At 39.1% G+C, this 21505-nt stretch overlaps 1 protein-coding gene across 9 annotated transcripts in view; it reads right to left on the minus strand.

Moving 5' to 3' along the window:
- Window positions 1–21505, minus strand: part of CDH18 (cadherin 18) — a 623460-nt gene that overhangs the window by 212777 nt on the left and 389178 nt on the right. For 8 of the 9 annotated variants that reach the window (XM_039526199.1, XM_039526200.1, XM_039526196.1 and 5 more), the window contains one exon: window positions 15143–15437. The exons of the other annotated variant lie outside the window; for it this stretch is intronic. In XM_039526199.1, the coding sequence (XP_039382133.1) occupies window positions 15143–15437 (295 nt within the window). The remainder of the gene's footprint in view (window positions 1–15142; window positions 15438–21505) is intronic. 9 annotated transcript variants of the gene reach the window in all.

Here is a 21505-nt window from a genome sequence, read left to right on the forward strand (position 1 = left end):
TCAAGAAATCAGTTAGTGGAAGGAGGGTAAAGTTCTGGAGATTTATTCTTTGTCCTTCTTCTCCACGTATCCTCAGACTTCCTATTGTCACACATAGAATTGGCCAGTATCAATGAGGAGCTCAAAGAATTGTAATATTGGAATAGACCATTAGCTCATTTCTAGTGTTATCATACATCTGGCAGTGATATTTGAGGCCTATGGTTCTGATCTTACAGATACTTATGCACCATGAATTGAATTGTTTGAGGTCAATGGGACTCAAAGTCATAGTCAAGTATGGATCAGGACCTATAAATGCATAAGGAAGCATCCATGCTATATTGCAATGTTATATCCTGGACATAAAAGTTCCTTTCTACTTCCAAGCTGGTGATTAGCATATACCCTATAAGATTGGGAATTACTATCCTATGTGGTTGTTAATTCTACTCATGTAAATAATTTGAATACATGGGAAAAGAGTGAAATTTGAGAATATCTTGTTTAATTTGAAAAGTTAAATATAGCTCAAACAGCTGATAATGACCTATTTATTTGTATCCAAGTTTTAATAACCTATATAGAAATGTAACAGATACACTGGCATGCAATTATTTTAGGTTCAAGATGACTGAATTATTACTGAAAAGAGAAATACAATGTTGTTTCCTTAAACTGTTATAGAAATCCATATGGCCATTTTTACTGTGATGCCCATACTTAGTGTTCATGTACAAGTTTCAGCAAATCATGACAGATAACTTCAACTAATAGCAAATGACCTCTCCTCTGTTTTACAACTTGCCTAACTTCCTGAAGAATGAACTTACACCCTCTTCAGCAATAATATAAACATCAACATGAAAAAAACATATCTTCTCTGTACCCTAGTATAGTCTAAAATCTCTGTTGACTACAGACTTTCCATATTAATTTACTTATACTTTTTATTAATTAATTTATTCTTTTATCTTGAAATATTGTTTTCTTTCATTTGGGCCACCGTCAATGCCAGGACACAGGAACAAAGTAATTTTATTCATGTCAATGTATATACTAAACAAAACCACCTCCCCACCTAGACAGCTTCTATAGCTATTTAAAACATGGTAAAAACTGCAATCTCTTCCTACCCTCAAAAACAGTAATTATCAGCAACTGCCTACCCTGTCAAAACATATTAGCCCTGACATCTTCTCCAAACCTTGGAAAATATATGAGCTTTGAAGAAGTCTCTCCATATCAATGGATATGGGCTTTTTCAGAAGGCATAGGAGGAGTAAGGTCCAAAGCTGATGTTATTTCATTGCAAACACCTTTCTAACAGTCCTTCTCTCTTTTAAATAGAGGAATATACAAGTTGAGTGCCTCTGCTGATCACTGCTATGAGGATCTAAAGCAGGAAGGCATCTGGAGGACCGGAAGTTTGATCCTGTAAGATGCCAAACACTCTTTACCAATCCAGCAAAACACTTAAGCGTGTGCTTAAGTTTACAGACATGAATAGTCCCCAGTGACTCTGTGAGTGGAAGGTGGAGGTCTGGGAATAGGTGGGGATGAAGAGTAAAGAATAGTAAGTGGCCAGTATGGCTCCATCAAGAGCTCTTTAATGACCTGAAAATCAAAAAGGTATCCTACAAAACATAGAAACATGGCCAAATTTCTAAGGGTGAGTGCAAAAGAATAGTGCACACATGCAGGGACAAAATCAGAAACGCTAAGGAACACAAGTTGCACCTGACAAGGAACATGAAAGACAATAGGAAAAATTTCTCTAAAAACATTAGGAGCAACTGAATGAGGAAGGAAAATGTAGGACCAAGGAGGAAAGGAGAGCTGATAATGGATAATACCAAGAAGGTTGAGATGTTTAAACCCATTTTTCATCAGTCCTCACTAAAAAGATAAATAGTGAACTGGTACTTAACACAATATTAATAACAAAGAAGAAAGAGAACAAGCCAGAACAGGGAAAGAATAGGTTACAATGTAGTTAGATAAGTTAGATGTATTCAAGTCAGCAAAGAGTGAGTGTGATGAAATTCATTCTAGGGTGAATAAGAAACTAGTAAAAGCAACCTCAGAACAATTAGTAATTATCTTTGAAAACTTATGGAGAATGGGTGAGGTCCCAGAGGACTGGAGAAGGGCAAACAGCACCTATCATTTAAGAAAGGAACTAAGAGGACCTGGGAAATTACAGACCACTCAGCCAAAGTTCAATACGTTGAAAGATATTGGAACAAATTATTAAACAGCCATTATGTAAATACATTGAAGATAAAATGTTTATTAGTAATAGCCAACACAGATTTGCCAAGAAGAAATCCAACAGAGTTTCCTCATTTGACAGAATTACTGGCATAATGGATGGGGAGGGATGGGCTGAGAAGGGATATATCTTCATTTTAGTAAGGCTTTTGGAATAGTCCCACATGATATTCTCACAAGCAAACTATGGAAATCAGTTTTAGATTAAATTACTATAAAGTAGGTGCAAAACTGGTTGAAAGACTGTACTCAAAGAATAGTTATCAATGGTTTTCTATCACACGGGGTGGGGGTATATCTAGTGGGATACATTAGGAATCTGTCCTGGGCCTGGTACTATTTAATGTTTTCACTAATTACTTAGATGATTGAGCGGAGACTATACTTATGAAATTTGGAGATGATACCAAGCTAGGAGAGGCTAAAAGCACTCTGGAGGATAGGATTCAAATTCAAAACAACTTTGGAAAAATTGGAGAATTTGTCTCAAATCAACAAGATAAAATTCAATAAAGACAAGGGCAAAATACTACACTTGGGAAGGAAAAATCAAATGCACAACTACAAAATGAGGAATAGCTGGCTAAGTGGTAGCACTGTTGAAAAGGATCTGGAGGTTACAGTGGATCACAAACTGAATATGAGTCAACAATATGATGCAGTTGTGAAAAAAGGCTAATATGATTCTGGGGTTTTTTAACAGGAGGGTCACATGTAGGACATAGGAGGTTAAAAAACTGGGTCTGTGTAGTCTTGAGACTAAGAAGACTGAGAAGGTACCTGATAACAGTCTTCAAATATGTTAAGGGTTGTTATAAAGAGGGCCGTGATCAGTTGTTCTCTGTGTCTGCTGAAGGTTGGACCAGGGGCGTCTCTAGGTATTTTGCCGCCCCAAGCATGGCAGGCAGGCTGCCATCAGCAGCTTGCCTGTGGGAGGTCCCTGGTCCCGCAGATTTGGCGGCACGCCTGCGGGAGGTCCGCCAAAGCCGTGGGACCAGCGGACCCTCTGCATGCATGCCGCCGAAGGTAACCTGCCTGCCAGCCTCGCAGCGACGAGCAGAGTGCCCCTGGTGGCTTCCCGCCCCAGGCATGTGCTTGGCATGCTGGTGCCTGGAGCCACCCCTGGGTTGGACAAGTAGTAATGGACTTAATCTGAAGCAAGGGAGATTTATGTTAGATATTAGGGGGAAACATTCTAACTGTATGGTTAGTTAAGCACTGGAATAGATTTCCACGGAACATTGTGGATTCCTTATCTTTGGAGGTCTTAAAGAAAAATAGGTTAGATAAACAACTGTCAGAAATGGTGTAGGTAAACTTTGTCCTGCCTCTGTGCTGGAGGTGGTCTAGATGACCTCTTGAGATCCATCCAGCCCTCCATTTCTACAATTCTTTGAGTTAACTAAAAAATGCCTTTTTTTGTATCTAAGAAAAACAACAAAACTGAGAAAAAATTAACAAATGAAAAAAGTTATTTCATTTTCAGATAACGCTAAAATTGGTGAAGCATGGCCTATTTAGCATTGCAGGGTTGAGATCAAGCACGAAACATGTTGGCCCCCAAAAGTCCTTTTTTGGAAATTAATACACTGATATAAGAGTCATAGATGAAGTATTATGATGATTCTATACCAAGAAGACATCATAGTTTAAAATAATCTGGGCATTTTTATTATTTATTCATAAAGAGCAATAAATATGCATTCGCTGCTTAATTATTTATTTATGGTTTAATTTTTATTTGCTGTTAAAAAGGAACAAAAATGAAAAATAAAGACTTTTTAAAATGCATATTCAGGACCTTTTATCAAATTACACAGTTGGAATCCAAGTGTTATGGCCTTGCTGCAAAATTACTGTTTTCTTGTGCAGAATGAAATTCAAGTTGTATCTTGTTGGCTGTTGCTGTTTCACAATCCTTAAGAATTCCTTTGAGCATTCAGCCCAGTGCAGTTCATGCAGGCAGGCAGATACTCCCAGCCTTCAGAAATCTTCACCTTATTTTCACTTCTTAAAGTTTTTGTTCAACATTGATCCATCTGAGATTTTAACAATGCAGAAAACCACAGCAAATCATGCATACCGATTTGCATTCTCAGCAGACATTTACTTTTTATTAAACTTCCTCATTAAATGTTAAAGATTTGTCTGCAGAGACACAGACTGATGTTATCCTCTTCAGCTTTTCTTCTCTAGGTAACTTTACAACGTTCTGATTGAAAAAAAAATAGACACTAATATATTGCTACAGTTCTGATTTCCCAAATCAATTCAGCCTTAATTTTGATAACACAGGAAAAAGTAAAAAAAATGGGGGGGGGGTTGATTCTGAAAGTACACAACCATATTTTGCCATTACAAACAAAGTTTCAACTAAGGAGAAGTAATATCCAATACGTAGTTCTGAAAGTGCCAAGGGGAATAGTTTGGAATGGTAATTGTACACTGAACAACCAACAAATCCAAATTTAGAAAAAAAAAATTTAAAATATTTGTAATGTCAAAAATGCTTTCACAGAAAATTTTTCAGTTTTCCTTGATATAGACTAGTTTAGTGAATAAAGGTCTTCAGGGAAATTAGATGTTTATTTTTCGACTTCCTTCCTTCTTGAGAACATAAAAATGTCCAGAAGGGGTCAGACCAGTAGTCCATCTAGCCCAGTATTCTGTCTTCCAACAGTGGTCAATGCCAGGTGCTTCAGAGGGAATGAGCAGAATAGGTAATCGTCAAGTGATCCCTGTCACCCATTCCCAGCTTCTGGCAAACAGAGGCTAGGGTCACTTCAGAACATGGTATTGGATCCCTGCCCATCCTGGCTAATAGCCACTAATGGACCTATTCTCCATGAAGTTATTTAGGAATTTTTTTAACTATTATAATCTTGGCCTTCATAACATCCTCCAGTAAAGAGTTCTACAGGTTGAATGTGCATCGTGTGAAGAAATATTTCCTTTTTTTTGTTTTATACCTGCTGCCTATTAATTTCATTGGGTGACCGCCCTAGTTCTTGTGTTATGAGAAGGAGTAAATAACACTTCCTTATTTACTTTCTCCATATCAGGCATGATGTTATAGACTTTTATCAGATCCCCTCTTAGCCATCTCTTTTCCAAGCTGAGCAGTCCCAGTCTTATTAATCGGTCCTCATATGGAAGCCGTTCCATACCCGATATCACTTTTGTTGCCCTTTTTAGTATCTTTTCCAATTGCAATATATCTTTTTTTAGATAGGATGATCAGAAATACACACAGTATTCAAGGTGTGGGTGTGCCATGGATTTATATAGAGGCCAATGATATTTTCCTCTTATTATCTATCCCTTTCCTAATGATTCCCAACATTCTGTTTGCCTTTTTAACTGATGCTGCACATTGAGGTGAATGTTTTCAGAGACCTATCCACAATGACTCCAAGATCTCTTTCTTGAGTGGTAACAGCTAATTTATAACCCATTATTTTATATGTATAGTTGAGATTATGTTTTCCAATGTGCATTACTTTGCATTTATCAACATTGAATGTCATCTGCCATTTTGTTGCCCAGTTACCCAATTTTGAGAGATCCTTTTGTAGTTCTTTGCAGTCTGCCTGGGACTTAACAATCATGAGTAGTTTTGTATTATCTGCAAATTTTGCCACCTCACTGTTTACCCCTTTTTCCAAATCATTTATGAATATGTTAAATAGGACTGGTCCCAGTACAGACCCCTGAGGGACACCACTATTTACCTCTCTCCATTATGAAAACTGACCATTTATTTCTACCCTTTGTTTCCTATTTTTTAAACCAGTTACTGATCCAGAAGAAAACCTTCCCTCTTATCCCATGACAGCTTACTTTGCTTAAGAACCTTTGGTGAGGGACCTTGTCAAAGGCTTTCTGAATATCTAAGTACACTATATCCACTGGATCACCCTTGTCCACATGCTTGTTGACCCCTTCAAAGAATTCTAGTAGATTGGTGAGGCAAGATTTTCCTTTACAAAAAACATGTTGACTCTTCCCCACCAAACCGTGTTCATCTATATGTCTCATAGATCTTTTCTTTACTGTAGTTTCAACCAATTTGCCTGGTACTGAAGTTAGGCTTACAGGTCTATAATTGCCAGGATTGCTACTGGAGCCTTTTTTTAAAAAAAGACGACATCACATTAGCTATCCTCCAGTCATCTAGTACAGAAGCTGATTTAAATGATAGGTTTCATACCACAGTTAGTAGTTCTGAAGTTTCACATTTGAGTTCCTTCATAAATCTTGGGTGAATACCATCTGGTCCTGGTGACTTATTACTTTTTAATTTTTCAAATTGTTCCAAAACCTTCTCTAATGACAACTCAATCTGGGATAGTTCCTCAGATTTGTCACCTAAAAAGAATGGCTCAGGTTTGGGAATCTCCCTCACATCCTCAACCGTGAAGACCTATGCAAAGAATTCATTTTGTTTCTCCGCAATGGCCTTATTGTCCTTAAGTGCTCCTTTTGCATCTCGATCATGCAGTGGCCCCAGTGCTTGTTTGTCAGGCTTCCTGCTTCTTATGTACTTAAAAAATTTGCTGGTACGTTTTCAGTCTTTTGCTAGCTATTCTTCAAATTCTTTTTTTGACTTTCTAGTTATATTCTTACACTGCATTTGCCAGAGTTTATATTCCTTTTTATTTTCCTCAACAGAATGTAACTTCCATTGTTTAAAGGATGCCTTTTCGCCTCTAACTGCTTCTTTTACTTTGTTTTTTTAGCTATGGTGGCACTTTTGTGGTCCTCTTACTATGTTTATTTTAATTTGGGGTATAAATTTAAATTGAGCCTCTATTATGGTGTGTTTTTAAGTCTCCATGCAGCTTGCAAAGATTTCACTTTTGGCGCTGTGCCGTTTAATTTCTGTTTAACAAACTTGCTCATTTTTTTGTGTAGTTCCCCTTTCTGAAATTAAATGCTACCATAGTGGGCTGCTGTGGTATTTTCCCCACCACAGGGATGTTAAATGTTATTATATTATGGTCACTATTACCAAGCAGCTCAGCTATATTCATCTCTTGGACAAGATCCTGTGCTCCACTTAGGACTAAATCAAGAATTGCTTTTCCTTGTGGGTTCCAGGACTTGCTGATCTAAAAAGCAGATATTTAAGGGGTCAAAAAGCTTTATCTCTGCATCCCATCCTTAGGTGTCATGTACCCAGTCAATAAGGGGATAGTTGAAATCCACCATTATTATTGAGTTTTTGGTTCATGTAAGATTTTTACTTCATTTGACTCCATGCTTTGTTGCACATATAATGCCACTCCACCACAAGTATGATCTATTCTGTCCTTCTGATATTCCTTGTACCCTAGTATTAGTTTATCCTACTGATTATCCTCATTCCACAAAGTTTCTATGATGCCTGTTATATCAATATCCTCATTTAATATGAGGCACTCATGGTTACCCATCTTAGTATTTTGAGTTCTAGCATTTGTATAGCAGCACTTACAATTTTTAACTTTTTAGTTGTCTGCCATTATGTGATGAAATTGAATGGGACTCTTTTTCATTTGACTGTTTCTCATTAGATCCTACCCGCATTTTATCATCTTCCAACCTCTCCTCCTTATTTGGATCTGATGTCATGGTATCCTGTCATACTAAGGATATCTCTCAATTAATCTCCATTAATATATCCTCCCCTAAGGTATGTCTCTATCTGAAGAACATTTTCCTCCGCACCTGTCAGCTTTCCCCCAGCCCTTAGTTTAAAAATTGCTCTACAGACTTTTCAATTGTATGTGCCAGCAATTCCATTTTGGTTTAGGTGAAGCCCATCCTTCCTGTATAGGCTCCCCCTTTCTCAAAAGGTTACCCAGTTCCTAATAAACTTAACACCTCCTCCCTACACCATCATCTCATCCACACATTGAGACCCTGCAGTTCTGCCTGTCTGATGCTGCATGTGGAACTAGAAACAATTCAGAGGTTACCATGGAGGTCCTGGACTTCAATCTCTTATCTAGCAGCCTAAATTTGGCTTCCAGGACCTCTCTCCTATCCTTCCCTATGTCATTGGTACCTACATGTACCACAACAACCGGCTTCTCCCCAGCACTACACAAAAGTATATCTAGATGTCTCGAGAGATCAACAGCATTCGCACCTGGCAGGCAAGTCACCATGTGGTTCTCCCGGTCATTGCAACCCCATGCAAATATCTATGTTTCTAATGATCAAATCCTCTATGACTATTACCTGTCTCTTCCTAATAACTGGAGTTCCTTCCCTCAGAGAAGTATCCTTAGTGTGACAGGATACCATGAAATCATCTGGAAAGAGGATCCCAACTACTGGATCATTTCCCTCTGCTTCATTTTCATGTTTTCTTTCCATGAGACTTTCATCCTCCTCAACAGAACAGAGGTTGTCAGACTAGGAGAGGGACCATTCTACTATGTCCCAGAAAGTCTCATCTATGTGTATCTCTGTCTCCCTTAGATCCTCCAGTTCAGCCACTCTGGTCTCCAAAGCCTGTATGCATTCTCTGAGGGCCAGGAGCTCTTTGCACCAAATGCACTCAGATGCCACCCATCCATAAGTAAGATAATCATACACGCTGCATGAGGTTCATTAACATTACTGGTATTAGTAATGGAGGCCTGGTTTACATATAGCCACATAGTTCATTAGAAGAAATTCTTCATTTGGCTGACATTTACAGTCATTTACAGATAATGATAGTTCTGAAGGAAACCACTGGAAGAAGTGGCCCTGTCTCCATCAGAATGGTCCCCTAAACAATTATCACGTTCTCTTTCTCTCATGCCGAACAAGATAACCAGGAATCAGATAACAGGCTCAATCCTATAAACTGCTGAACACTCTGGCCTGCACCAGTGAAGCACTTAAGCATGTCATTATAGTTACAAACACAGACTCATAGAAATGTAGAGAGGGAAGGGACTTCAACAGGTCAGCTAGTCCATCCTCCTGCACTGAAGCAATACCAAGTATACTCAGATGGTACCTAATAGATGTTGTCTAACATGTTCTGAAAAACCTCCAGTGGCAGCAGTTCCACAACCTCCCTACCTATTCCATTACCTAGCAATCCTTATATTTGGGAAGGTTTTCCTAATATCTAATGTAATTCTCCCTTGCTGCAGATTACTTCTTGTCCTAGCTGCAGTGAACACAGAGAGCAATTGATCACCATACACTTTATATAGTGCTTACCTTATTTGAAAACTATTATGTCCCACTCAGTCTTGTCTCAAGACCAAACATACTTAGCAGGCCTGGTTTCCTAAACCTTTTGTTATTTTTCATTGGAAAGAGTTCAGAGGAGAGCAATTTGCCCACATGTTTCTTAAAGTGTGGCACCCAGCACTGGGCACAATACTCCAGTTGAGGCCTTACAGCAGGGCCTGGTAGAGCAGCCCAATTACCTCCTATGTCTTAAATACAACACTCCTGTGAATAAACCCCAGAACATTAGCTTTTTTCACAGCATCATCACATTGTCGGCTCATATTCAATTTATGATCCACTCTAACTCCACATCCTTTTCTGCCATACTACTGCCTAGCCAGCTATTCTCTATTTTGTATGTGTTTGATTTTTCCTTCCTAAAATGTAGTACTTTTCAATATTTAATTTAATCTTATTGATTTCAGACCAATTCTCCAATTTATTAAGGTTGCTTGAATACTACTCTTGTCCTCTGAAGTGTTTGCAACTCTTTCCAGCTTAGTGCTATCCACAGATTTTGTAAGCATACTGTGCACTCCATTCCCAATCATAAATGAAAATGTTGAATAGTACCAGGACCCAGGACAGACGCCTTCAGGACTCAAGTGAATACTCCACTCCCCATGAGAATGTCATGTAGGACTGTGTCAGAAGGCTTTCTAGTATCAAGACATACACTGTCTACCACTTCCCCTCTATCTACCAGGCCAGTAAAGCTGCCAAAGAAGGAAATTAGGTTGGTTTGGCATGATTTGTTCTTGATAAATCTATGTTGGCTATTGCTTATCATCCTATTTTCCTCTAGATGCTCACAAATTGATTCTTGGTAATGACTATATAATGAGAAAGACGTGTGGGGTCGGGGTGGGGAAGAGATTCATAAACCATTACCACCAAATCTACTGTAATGTAGAATTCAAGAACCAAGGAAATTACATTGAATGGCAAAATAACAAATTCAGATATCAGAACAAGCACAAGAATAGCTACTGATGAAACACCTTTAACAAATACTAAAATAAAAGTAAGAAGTTCAGCTGTTTTTAGCATTCCAGCTGAAGGTCAAAATGGCAAACTGAAAGTGGATCCAATCCACATGGGATTAATCTATCCATCAATTGAAGGTGGCGATGGGGAGATAAGGAGACAAAAAAACCTACAAAAAGCAATAACAGACTTTGACCAGGTATCACTGGAAAGACTGACAAGAAAACAAATTGCGTACAATATACAATTACTTTCCAGTTTACCAAAAAGTGTGAAGGGGGGCGGGGGAAAATCAATAAATGTTAAAGAAAAGAATGATCAAAAACATGCAATAAAAGCAGCAAGACTGATTACAGTAAATGGTGAGATGTAATGCTATCTCTGAATCACAGGGAAGTTTCTTAGAATATATTCTTTAACAATCATCTCAGACACAGACCATCAACAGAAAAATATATATATATATTTTCCACACAAGGTAGGTATTGATGCTTCTCCTTAGCATTAGCAGTGTTCTGGGTTAAAATAAAACACACTTTTATTACCCAAAATGTTGTCCTAAAATAGCCTGGATGAGTCTGAGTAATCCCTAAAAGCTGATGATCAGGATACATAATTTGTAATGTGGCTGTGAATTAACTAAAGCCAGGAATTCAGACTGATATGAAATGAGGTTTATTATCTATAGAAGAATCAAACAAGCTCTACCCTGGAGTCACTAATGAGAGGACAATGCGAAGTGAACTGCTACAGATGAGAAGTGAACTGCTACAGATAAGAAGAAGAAATCGTTAATTTATGTGCTCTTGACTTTGAGGACAACATTGATCTGTTCTCTACCAACCTTTTCACTGTGTAGATAATAAAGTGACTGCTGAAGAGACAGAGAATCATGAGCTTAATTACAAGTAATACCCTATTAGAAAGTATAGAATTTGAAGAAGGGAGGAGTAAAACAGGTGAGTGTTCATCATAGAAATTTGTCTTATTGCAGACAGAACTGGCAGAAGTAACTGTTGTGTAGCCTGATGAGAGATGACTGGAAGGTATTTCAAGGAATGAATATAAACTAGCAACTAAAAGACAAAAAAAAATAATGATTAACCCCAAAACGTACAAAAACTCCAGTGCTATCTCTATAGTTGTGACGTGACACTGCAGCAACAAACCAAACATAACTGGAGAGATTTCATGCAGGTCCACAGTATTTTTCATGGCAGCAGCATTCCCTGACAGCAATACTGTACATGAAGGAATAACACTTCATTGTTATAATACCATCTGCAGAAAAGGCCTCTTCGGCCATATCTACACTACAAAGTTAAGTTAACTTCATCTCCAAATAAATTTGTTAGTCTCTAAGGTGCCACAAGGACTCCTCGTTTTTTTATTATTTATTTAAGCAAGTCAATCTTGCATGTCCATACTATGCTCATTGTGTCGGTGAAGTGCATCTTCACTAGAAGTGCTTGCATTGACACAGTGCATGTAGTCGAGTGGAATTTTGGGTTGGGCTTGCAATGCCTTATGGGACCAAAACATTGGCACAGGTGGTATGGGAACATGGCAGTAGACTCAAGTTTGTAGTGTAGACCAGGCGTTAGAGACATTACATCCAGGCATTATATTTCTTCCTGGGGTGAGGGAGAATTCATATATTTTGGTTGTGGGGAATAGCAGATATGGATTCAAAGCATCAAAATAAAACATGTAGCTCTCTACTTATTAGTATCTCTGAGTGGAGAAAAATTTTGCCAGCTCCAGGACAGAAACAATAGATCAATTAAGTAGTCAGTATCCATGAAGGAGTCATGGATTCAGACAGGAAAAACAACCGGAAGCAAAGTTGTGGTGTACCTTTTGTTTTAAATGATATCAAGCCAGTTAGAAAGCCTCTTACCAGTCACCTGAAGAGCCATTTTAGTTCAAACACTGGCCAGTTAGAGTGGCTGATAAAAAGTGCAGAGCAGGTAGAGAGGATTTATGGTGATATCTGGAGCTGGGAGAGAAGGTAGATAGAGTGCTTTAAGCTGAAAGCAGGGTAGTAGAAGGAAAAGGGGCTGAGGGAGAGATTCCAAATATGGGGGAAAGACTGATGAAAAAGAAAGACTGTGGAATCAAGGCTGGGAGACATAGACCCCAGGAAGGAGTGGAAAGAAGGGGACTAAAAGTTAGCAGGAGACCAAAAGAAGGAATCAAGAACACTTGGGGGCAGAAAGACACGAAGGGGAAGTCTGACCAAAGGCTTGGACATTCAGCTATTAGGAAGAAAGAAAGGTACTTCTAAGGGGTGGGGGTTAGTGAGAGACTTTTAGAAAGGGGAAAGAACTGGGGAGAGAAACAAATGGAGACCTACAGAATAGATCAGATACTCTGTGGAAGAGAAACATAGCGAGGGGGATTAGCGATGCTGAGCAAAATAGAAGTAGGATTCTATGGCATAGTGAGGGTGAAAGAAAGTCTGGGGAAAAGAGAATGAGTGGGGAAGGGGGAGAAGAGAACCAAGGGGATATAACAAGGGGATTGTTCCTTGACCTGAGGAGGAATGAAACAATAGGGAGGCGAGAAATGGGGATGGAGCCAAAAGCATTAGAACCAGGAGAAAGGAAGGAGATGGAGGGAGAGATTTAGATCCTGTCTACATTATGATAGTCAAGTATCCGAGGGGTAGTCGTGTTAGTCTGGATCTGTAAAAGCAGCAAACATCCGACGAAGTGGGTATTCACCCACGAAAGCTCATGCTCCAATACGTCTGTTAGTCTATAAGGTGCCACAGGACTCTTTGCTAAATTATGATAGTTACTGGGCTGGGCTGGACAGTTAAAATAATCTGGTCTTGTAGGGTAGATGGGAAAGAACTGTATCTAACCAATGGGGCTAATTCACCTCTCTCTTACACCAGTGTAAGTCCATTTAAATCATTGGTGCAATGGCTGTTTTACATCAATGTAAAGGGAGAGGAGAATCAGTCTCATGTTTTCAAACTGCTACAATCCTGGCTATGGCTGTTGAATATTTCAGGAACATGATTTAACAGTTTGGTCCCACCTACAATGGTGTGATCAACCCACATGGCTAATATTTTATATGCTGTAATTTACTACATGCATGTGATGAAGGAAAATGTGAAGGGGCTAGTTATGTGCCTGGACCACTCCCACAGCAAGATTAGAGTCACAAAGTTGATGAACCCAAGAGACCTATATGTCAACTGGCTCATAGTAATGATGGCAGCTGATGCCCATCCGCTACTTAGGGTGACCAGATGTCCCGATTTTATAGGGACAGTCCCAATTTTGGGGTCTATTACCCCACATCCCGTCTGATTTTTCACACTTGCTGTCTGGTCATCCTACCCCTACTCTACATCTTAAATGCCAGTGAGCCAGAGAATTAACAAAGAGCTCCTAGCCCAAAGTAAGCTCTCCATACCTAAGCTTTTAAATGTCCTCAAATTACCTCTCATTAAAACAAAACTTTCTTCTCTCTGCTTTCCTGACTCGTACAAAGCACTCCTGATTATTTTTTTTTTTTGCTGCATCTGGCCCATTATGATGAACCATCATCGTAATTCAGTGTGACTGAATGATGATAAACCATCAGGATTCAATCATACCAGCCTTTTTCTCCAAACATATAATCAAAATAATCACTTTTTTATGAGAGGCCGGTTACTCAGTTCACTTTGATATTTTTTCCTGTTGGCGTTTATAAATTCCACTTTGCAAAAGTTCAGCCAGACACCTGCTGACTTGAGAAAGAGAGTCAGTAGAAGGGAACAAATTATATGTTTTATGTAAATTGACTCCGGAGGGTTATTTTTGTCTTGGATTTCCTGCTATTCTCTTTTATAACTAGTGTGGGTAACTGTCCCCAATCACCCGTTAGTGATACAAGGCAGCAGGCTTCAGGGGGGGAACTGCTTACAATAGCTGAGCTTTCTAAAAAAAAAAATATTTTTTTGGATCTGTCCATCCTGCATGAGAAAAGAAATATATCTAGCACTGTGCAAAAAAATCTAAATCAATTATATTATTGGGGGACCAATAAGTAACAGAAACTGCTAGCATGTTGCTGCTGCTTTAAATAAAGCACTGATCAAGCAGCAGCAAAATGCATGAACATATAATTAATACTTAAGGTAAAACTGTCATAGGGTAATACAAAGCTGAGCTACGTTTTATCTTACATTATAAAAAAAAAACAACTGAAAATGAACCTGTGAGGCTGTGGTCTAAAATAAACTGGAGATTTACTTTTCCTTTCATTTGTTTTATTCTCTCCATAAATTGCATAGATTATTTACACAGACAAATGCCTCTGAAAATAAACACTGTAGTTGTACAGGAATGTAACAATGTAACTTTTTTTTCCCCAAAGTGCAGTTACCCAGGAATGCAAAACTATTGAAGTATTTAAGAATAGCACAGCATTTCTTCTTCTGCTGGCATATATAATGTATTGTATGAGTGTACTATGGACAGACATTTAAAGAAAACTAACATGTGATGTTCAATTTGAAAGCTTGCTGCCTTGTTATTACTACAGCCTTCCAGCTTTTGTTGACCTTTGTGTATAACTAATGTTAAAGAAAATACTTTGTTATAACTCTGTGAAACAGGAACTGGTACTTCACTCATTAAAATTTAGCTGCCTTACGAGAATAACATATTTTCCTTACCCATTTCAGACATCTCTGGCACAGTAACAATGTAAGGTCCATCTGTAAATTTTGGTGCATTGTCATTGATGTCCTGCACTTTGATAATGAACTCAGATTCAGGCTCGAGTGGCTTGTTCGTCCGTCTGTCAATAGCCTGAGCATGCAGCACATAGTGTGTCTTCTGCTCTCGATCTAGGCTTTTGGTTGAATGGATGTCTCCTGTAGTGTCATCAATAATAAATATAGTTCCAGCCCCTTCTCCAGTAAGGATGTACTTAACTGATCCATCACCTTTGTCAGAATTGGAGTGTAGCTGAAAAATATACATAAACATACAATATCATGTAAAATAATATTTAATATAACACGTCATATAACACGATGTAATGCATCTGTATGCTGTTAGTACTAGTCTAGAAAAAAATCCTCCCTGGCTGCTGTAATGGTCTGTGCACAAGTTTACTTAGTCTGCTGTGGGTTACCTCATCATAACTCATCTGCTTGAGTTCCACAGAGATCTCCCTTCAGTCAGTGAACTTCTTCAGCTCTGTCACAGTAACAGTAAGTATATGAAAACAATATTTGTATCAGTTGCCTTTTTTAAGACTTGCATCAAACCAAGTCAGCACTGCTGGAGCAATGCTTAGAAAGTAGGCTGCCCCAAGCAGCGGAGCGCGCGCGCGCGCTCTTCTCCCTCCCGCTTCCCGCGGCTCCTTGAGCATGCTGCGCCGGCCGCCACCGGCCAGTCACCCGGAACGCCGGACCTGCCGCGCCGCGGCGCCCGCGGAGCTCAACCGCCGGGACGCTGTTGAGCACTATGTCTGAAACATCTATACTGATGAGCTAAGGTAATATGATTAAGTTTTACTTCACTGATTATGGTTCATTTCCCACCACTCATTAGTCATCCCATATGGCCCAATGCACAATACCATTTGTAATAACTGGAAGCTGGGGATAGCAGCTGAGTGGCAGATGCCTCCCCAGCCTTATTTTACCACCACCTAAAACATAACTACTTTTTCACTTTCTTCTATAGGAAATTCACTTAATCTGCTGACCCCTGTATTATCCATTATAAGGTAATGGAGTTTAAAAAGTGCAAGGTCATGCATTTAGGGATTAATAACAAGATTTTTTGTTATAAACTGGGGATGCATCACTTGGAAGTAACAGAGGAGGAGAAGGACTTTGGAGTATTGGTTGATCACAGGAAGACTATGAGCCGCCAATATGATATGGCTGTGAAAAAAGCTAATGCGGTCTTGGGATGCATCAGGCGAGGTGTTTCTAGTAGAGATAAGGAGGTATTAGTACTGTTATACAAGGCACTGGTGAGACCTCATCTGGAATATTGTGTGCAGTTCTGGTCTCCCATGTTTAAGAAAGATGAATTCAAAATGGAACAGGTACAGAGAAGGGCTACTAGGATGATCCAAGGAATGGAAAACCTCTCTTATGAAAGGAGACTCAAAGAGCTTGGCCTCTTTAGCCTAACCAAAAGAAGACTGACGGGAGAGCTATAAATATATCAGAGGGATAAATACCAGGGAGGGAGAGGAATTATTTAAGCTCAGTACCAATGTGGACACAAGAACAAATGGATATAAACTGGCCATCAGGAAGTTTAGACTTGAAATTAAATGAAGGTTTCTAACCATCCGAGGAGTGAAGTTCTGGAATAGCCTTCCAAGGGGAGCAGTGGAGACAAAAGACATATCTAGCTTCAAGGCTAAGCTTGATAAGTTTATGGAAGGGATGGTATGATGGGATAGCCTAATTTTGGCAATTAATTGATCTTTGACTATTAGCGGTAAATATGTCCAATGGCCTGTGATGGGACACTAGATAGGGTGGGATATGAGTTACTACAGAGAATTCTTTCCTGGGTGTCTGGCTGGTGAGTCTTGCCCACATGCTCAGGGTTTAGCTGATTGCCATATTTGGAGTCGGGAAGGAATTTTCCTCCAGGGCAGATTGGCAGAGGCCCTGGGGGTTTTTCGCCTTCTTCTGCAGCGTGGGGCATGGGGCACTTGCTGGTGGATTCTCTGCACCTTGAAATCTTTAAACCACAAGTTGAGGACTTCAATAGCTCACACATAAGTCAGGGGTTTGTTACAGGAGTGGGTGGGTGAGATTCTGTGACCTGTGTTGTGCAGGAGGTCAGACTACATAATTATAATTGTCCCTTCTGACTTTAAAGTCTATGAGTCTATGAATGGTCTAGTATCTTAACTACTGCTAGCATATCTATTTAAATTATGTAATTATTCCATCCTTTGAATAGGACAAAAAAACAACCAAAAAAACTCCTTGTAATCTTAAATAAATACCAAATTGTATTAAAAGTGAAGGCTAAAAAGCTATTTATCCAGGTTTGCAACTACTAAATTCATAAAAAGGGAGCCTAAAAATCCACTTGCCACAGAAAAAACATGGAAAAATGCAGAATTTGAGCTTTTACAGGAAAAATCTTTAGTTTTTACATTTTGTATAAAGATAAAAACCGGTTGTTTCACTCATTGCCTTATGAGAATAGCATTTTCCTTACCCATTTCAGACATCTCTGAACTCCTACAGCAGAACTCCGTTTAGCCATTATCAGGCTCTTACAGCAGTGGGGCTGTAGCCAGTCAGCTCTAGGCCACTGGGCCTCAGTTAATATGGAGAGCTGGAGGCTCAGATAAATGGGGTTCTACTGTATATCGATAAAACATTGTGTTCAGCTAATACCTATATATATTATGGCTAGGGAAACCAAAGTTCAATGTTTCATTTTAATCGCAAAAAAAGTAGATTTTTAGGTTTCTTTTAATTGGAGAATTTTGGGGGTTTTAACCATGGAAAACTAGGATCCCTGCTTATAACTACCTAACTGGTTATCTACATTAAAAACAAATCTGTGTTCTCTGGCAGGAGGGAATCATTATTTGATGGATTGAAAGGTTTTTATTAACATCAACTTGGTAAGAGAAGAGTGAATTTTGTACAATGTACAGTGCTGACCAAAGTGAGAATACAGCTATCAACATCTGTCCCAATCCTCACATTTTCCTCCAGTGGCGATAAATTGGAGAACAGACTTTCTGATTTCAAGTACTGACTCATTCTGATACTCACTGCATTTCCTTGAATAGCACAAATTGTGTTTTTCTAGCATGTGTTAGCACTAAATATCTGGCATTACTAACTTTCCTTGCAAAATCTGAGTAAAATGTGTAGAGAATACCAACAAATGTTATTAATTCAATTAATGCAACACAAGGTGTTGCTTTCCAGTTGCCTCTTCAATTTGTGCCTTTCCATTAGTGTACAATTTCCTTTCAAACCTCATTTTACAAACCATTTTAGGACATAGAGTATAATGTAAAATGAGATTGTTAAGGGAGATTGTAACCTTCTCATTTATGCTGTGTCAAGTCAGCTTCAGATACACAGACACTTTCTTATCACCCCTTCTACTTATTTCCTTCTTTGGAAACTCTGTTTTGTATTTGAAAGGCATTTGAGGTTGTGATTTATAAAGGCAAAAGACATATGTAGTCACTTGATGTTTTTCATTGAGGTTCTATCAGCTATGCATGGTTGATGTTGCACATAATTTATACTGTGTTCTGTATGTATTTACATTGCTGGGGAAAGTCTAATAAAATTAAAGGCCAGATTCTCAGCTAATGTAAATCAACATAGCTCCACTGTAGCCAGTGTACCTATACAGATTGAAGCTAGTGGATGACCTGGCCGAACGATTAAGATCAAATCAAAACGTTATAAAATTCCATAACTCTGAACTCATTTTTTTAAGTCTGAAAAATAAAAATAAAAACGTGTGGGGAGGGAGAGAAAGTTGTACTGAGAAAGCGTGTATATGCAACCATCTAGTCCTCAAAGGACATCATTCTATTCTTACATATCTCAGTTTTGATTCCTTTGAGCCACATTCTGCATTCAGATACATGCACATCTCTCACAGACTTAAATGGAATTGTGTTTGTATTTTCAAGGGGAGAATCTGTTCTTATGTAAGTAATACTCCCCTTAATTTATAATGCTCAGAGTGCTCAGTCTTGTAGTGCCTATAAAGCTAAAATACTCACCAAGTTGGAATTTGGCTTTTGTGAAATCTGGAATATCAGGACCAAGATATTGGCCCATTTGGTGAAATAGCGAGAATTCTCATGTGCATCATTGATAATTCTGCCTTGATTGATAGATTCCTATGTGCCATAATTTTTGGGCGAGTAGAATTTATTTCAGAAAGCACGAGTGCTCTAATTTCTTACTAAACCTGAAGAAAAGCTTCATTGAGGCAGATACTTCCAAATCCACCCCTGGTATAAGGCTTTAAAGTCAATAGAGCTGTCCCAGCAATGTCCAAAAGAAGCCTACCCCATGCTACGAGGAGATAACAGGGAAAATTCCCTCCTCATTCTCTTTCTTTAATACTGTGTGTGTGAGGTTGTTGTCCAAGCCCAGAACACTGGTAAGAAATTAACAGACTGAGCAATACTGGTTGAAAGGGCTCAATCACTTCCTCACTTCAGTTTTGTAAGTTTTTTTTGTAAAGATGCCACTACTAAAGGCAGTTTTACTAGTCTACCAAAGAAGAGAACTTTTAAAAATTATCTGTACCAGGCTGCTTCTATGAATGAAATATTTTAGGATATCAAAACCTTCCAAAACCGCTGGCATGCTCATGGAACTGAACAGTATTGGACTGATTTTTATTGGGCTGGAGTGTGGGAGGATGGGGGAAGGGGGCGACAAAGGGGAAGGAAGGTTAGCACTAGCTGTCAGAATGAAAATTCAAATATATTTTCAGTCAGGAGAATCTTGACTCTCACAGGTAAACTGTAGGAGGTAAGAAGGATGTACCAGCAATGAAATATTCCCCTGCTCACAGGTGTCAACAAATTATATGCTTGTCCTGCTACATGTTATATGCAAATTATCCTGCAAGCTATTAAAGGAAAATGTGGGCTGGGATAATTAAGGGAAGACAATGAGTTGCATTACATTAGCAAAACCTGAAACCCTCAGATTCCGTTGTAAAGCAACTGCTGAAAGAAAGAAACTTGCACAAAATGTTTTGGGTGCCTCTTTTTTCTGCTTTTTGATACATTTCCTACAGTAGCTGCAAGATAAGACCTTCACAGATTCACACAAATCAGTCTGTTCTGGTCTTGAATTTCAGGCCCTGAACCCGAAATTCAAAAGAATGTCTTTGTGCAATATTTTTATTGCACAGCTGAGAATTTTCCCTTACCCTTTAGTGTGCATTCTTCCTCCCTCCCCAATAACATAAAGAAGAGAAAAGGTTTCAACTTTAAACTAAGACAACAGATGAGAATTCTGTTTTAAACTGACCCTGGGTAGAAAAAGATAGATGTCTCCTCCTCTCTCTCCAGTCTCATTGCAATATGTGGTGTGCTGAAGAGACCTCCTGGGAGTCCTTGCTAAGACTTTTTCCATCAAGTAGAAGGTAGGCTTGGGGTAATTTCCCTGCTTATGATGGAGTTGGTCTTTTTTCCCCCCCATGCATAGTGCTAAATCATCCCCACTAGAAACAATGTATCCCTGTGGCTCAAAGGAAAAAAGGACTAGAAGATAGTCCAATGGGTAGGACACTAGGCAGCGGCTCTGGAAATCTGGATTTAATTGCCTGTTCTGCCACTGAATTCCTGTGTGACATTGGGCAAATCACTTAGGGCTTGTCTACATAAACACAATAAAGTACAATAGAGAGGTGTGATTTATAGAATGTGCTTCACTCTAACTGCCCGACAGAGACCCTGCTGGCACACATTAAAAGGCACCTAATTCATATTATTCTTAGTTCATGCCAGCAGGGTCTACATGGAGCTTTACTGTAGACAAGCCCTTACTTTTATTTGCCACAATTCCTTGTTTGTAAAATAGGAATGTTAGGGTTCTTGGGATACCCAGGACTGTGAGTCACGTTGTTAACCCTGCTTGTAGTGAGAGGGAATCTTTCTTGTGGTAGCTGGATGACAGACAAGTCCTGACACCACCAGCCGTAGAGCCACTTGAGCACTCTCCTCTAGGCTATGCCAGCCCTAACGTCACCTCACAGGTTAACAAGGACACCACTATCCCTGAGTCTCTTTGAATCATTCTCCTGTGATATCTAGTCCCTGCTACTGGCTACTCACAGAAATTGCAAATCCTCTGCCCCCAAAGGTACAGTGTACCCCAGTTTACCTGTTTCACCTTATAACACCATTCTTGTGAACCACACAGCACTTGTGAATGTTTACAAGAAAACGGAAGTAGGTTTATTTAAGAAAAAAAAAACCTAGAAATGAGAGAAAGTGATGGACGCAACAGGTTACAACACAAAATAGTAAAACGCAAACTGGG

The sequence above is a fragment of the Mauremys reevesii genome, linkage group 2 (genome assembly GCF_016161935.1).
Source record: "Mauremys reevesii isolate NIE-2019 linkage group 2, ASM1616193v1, whole genome shotgun sequence".
In the NCBI taxonomy this organism is placed as follows: domain Eukaryota; kingdom Metazoa; phylum Chordata; order Testudines; family Geoemydidae; genus Mauremys; species Mauremys reevesii.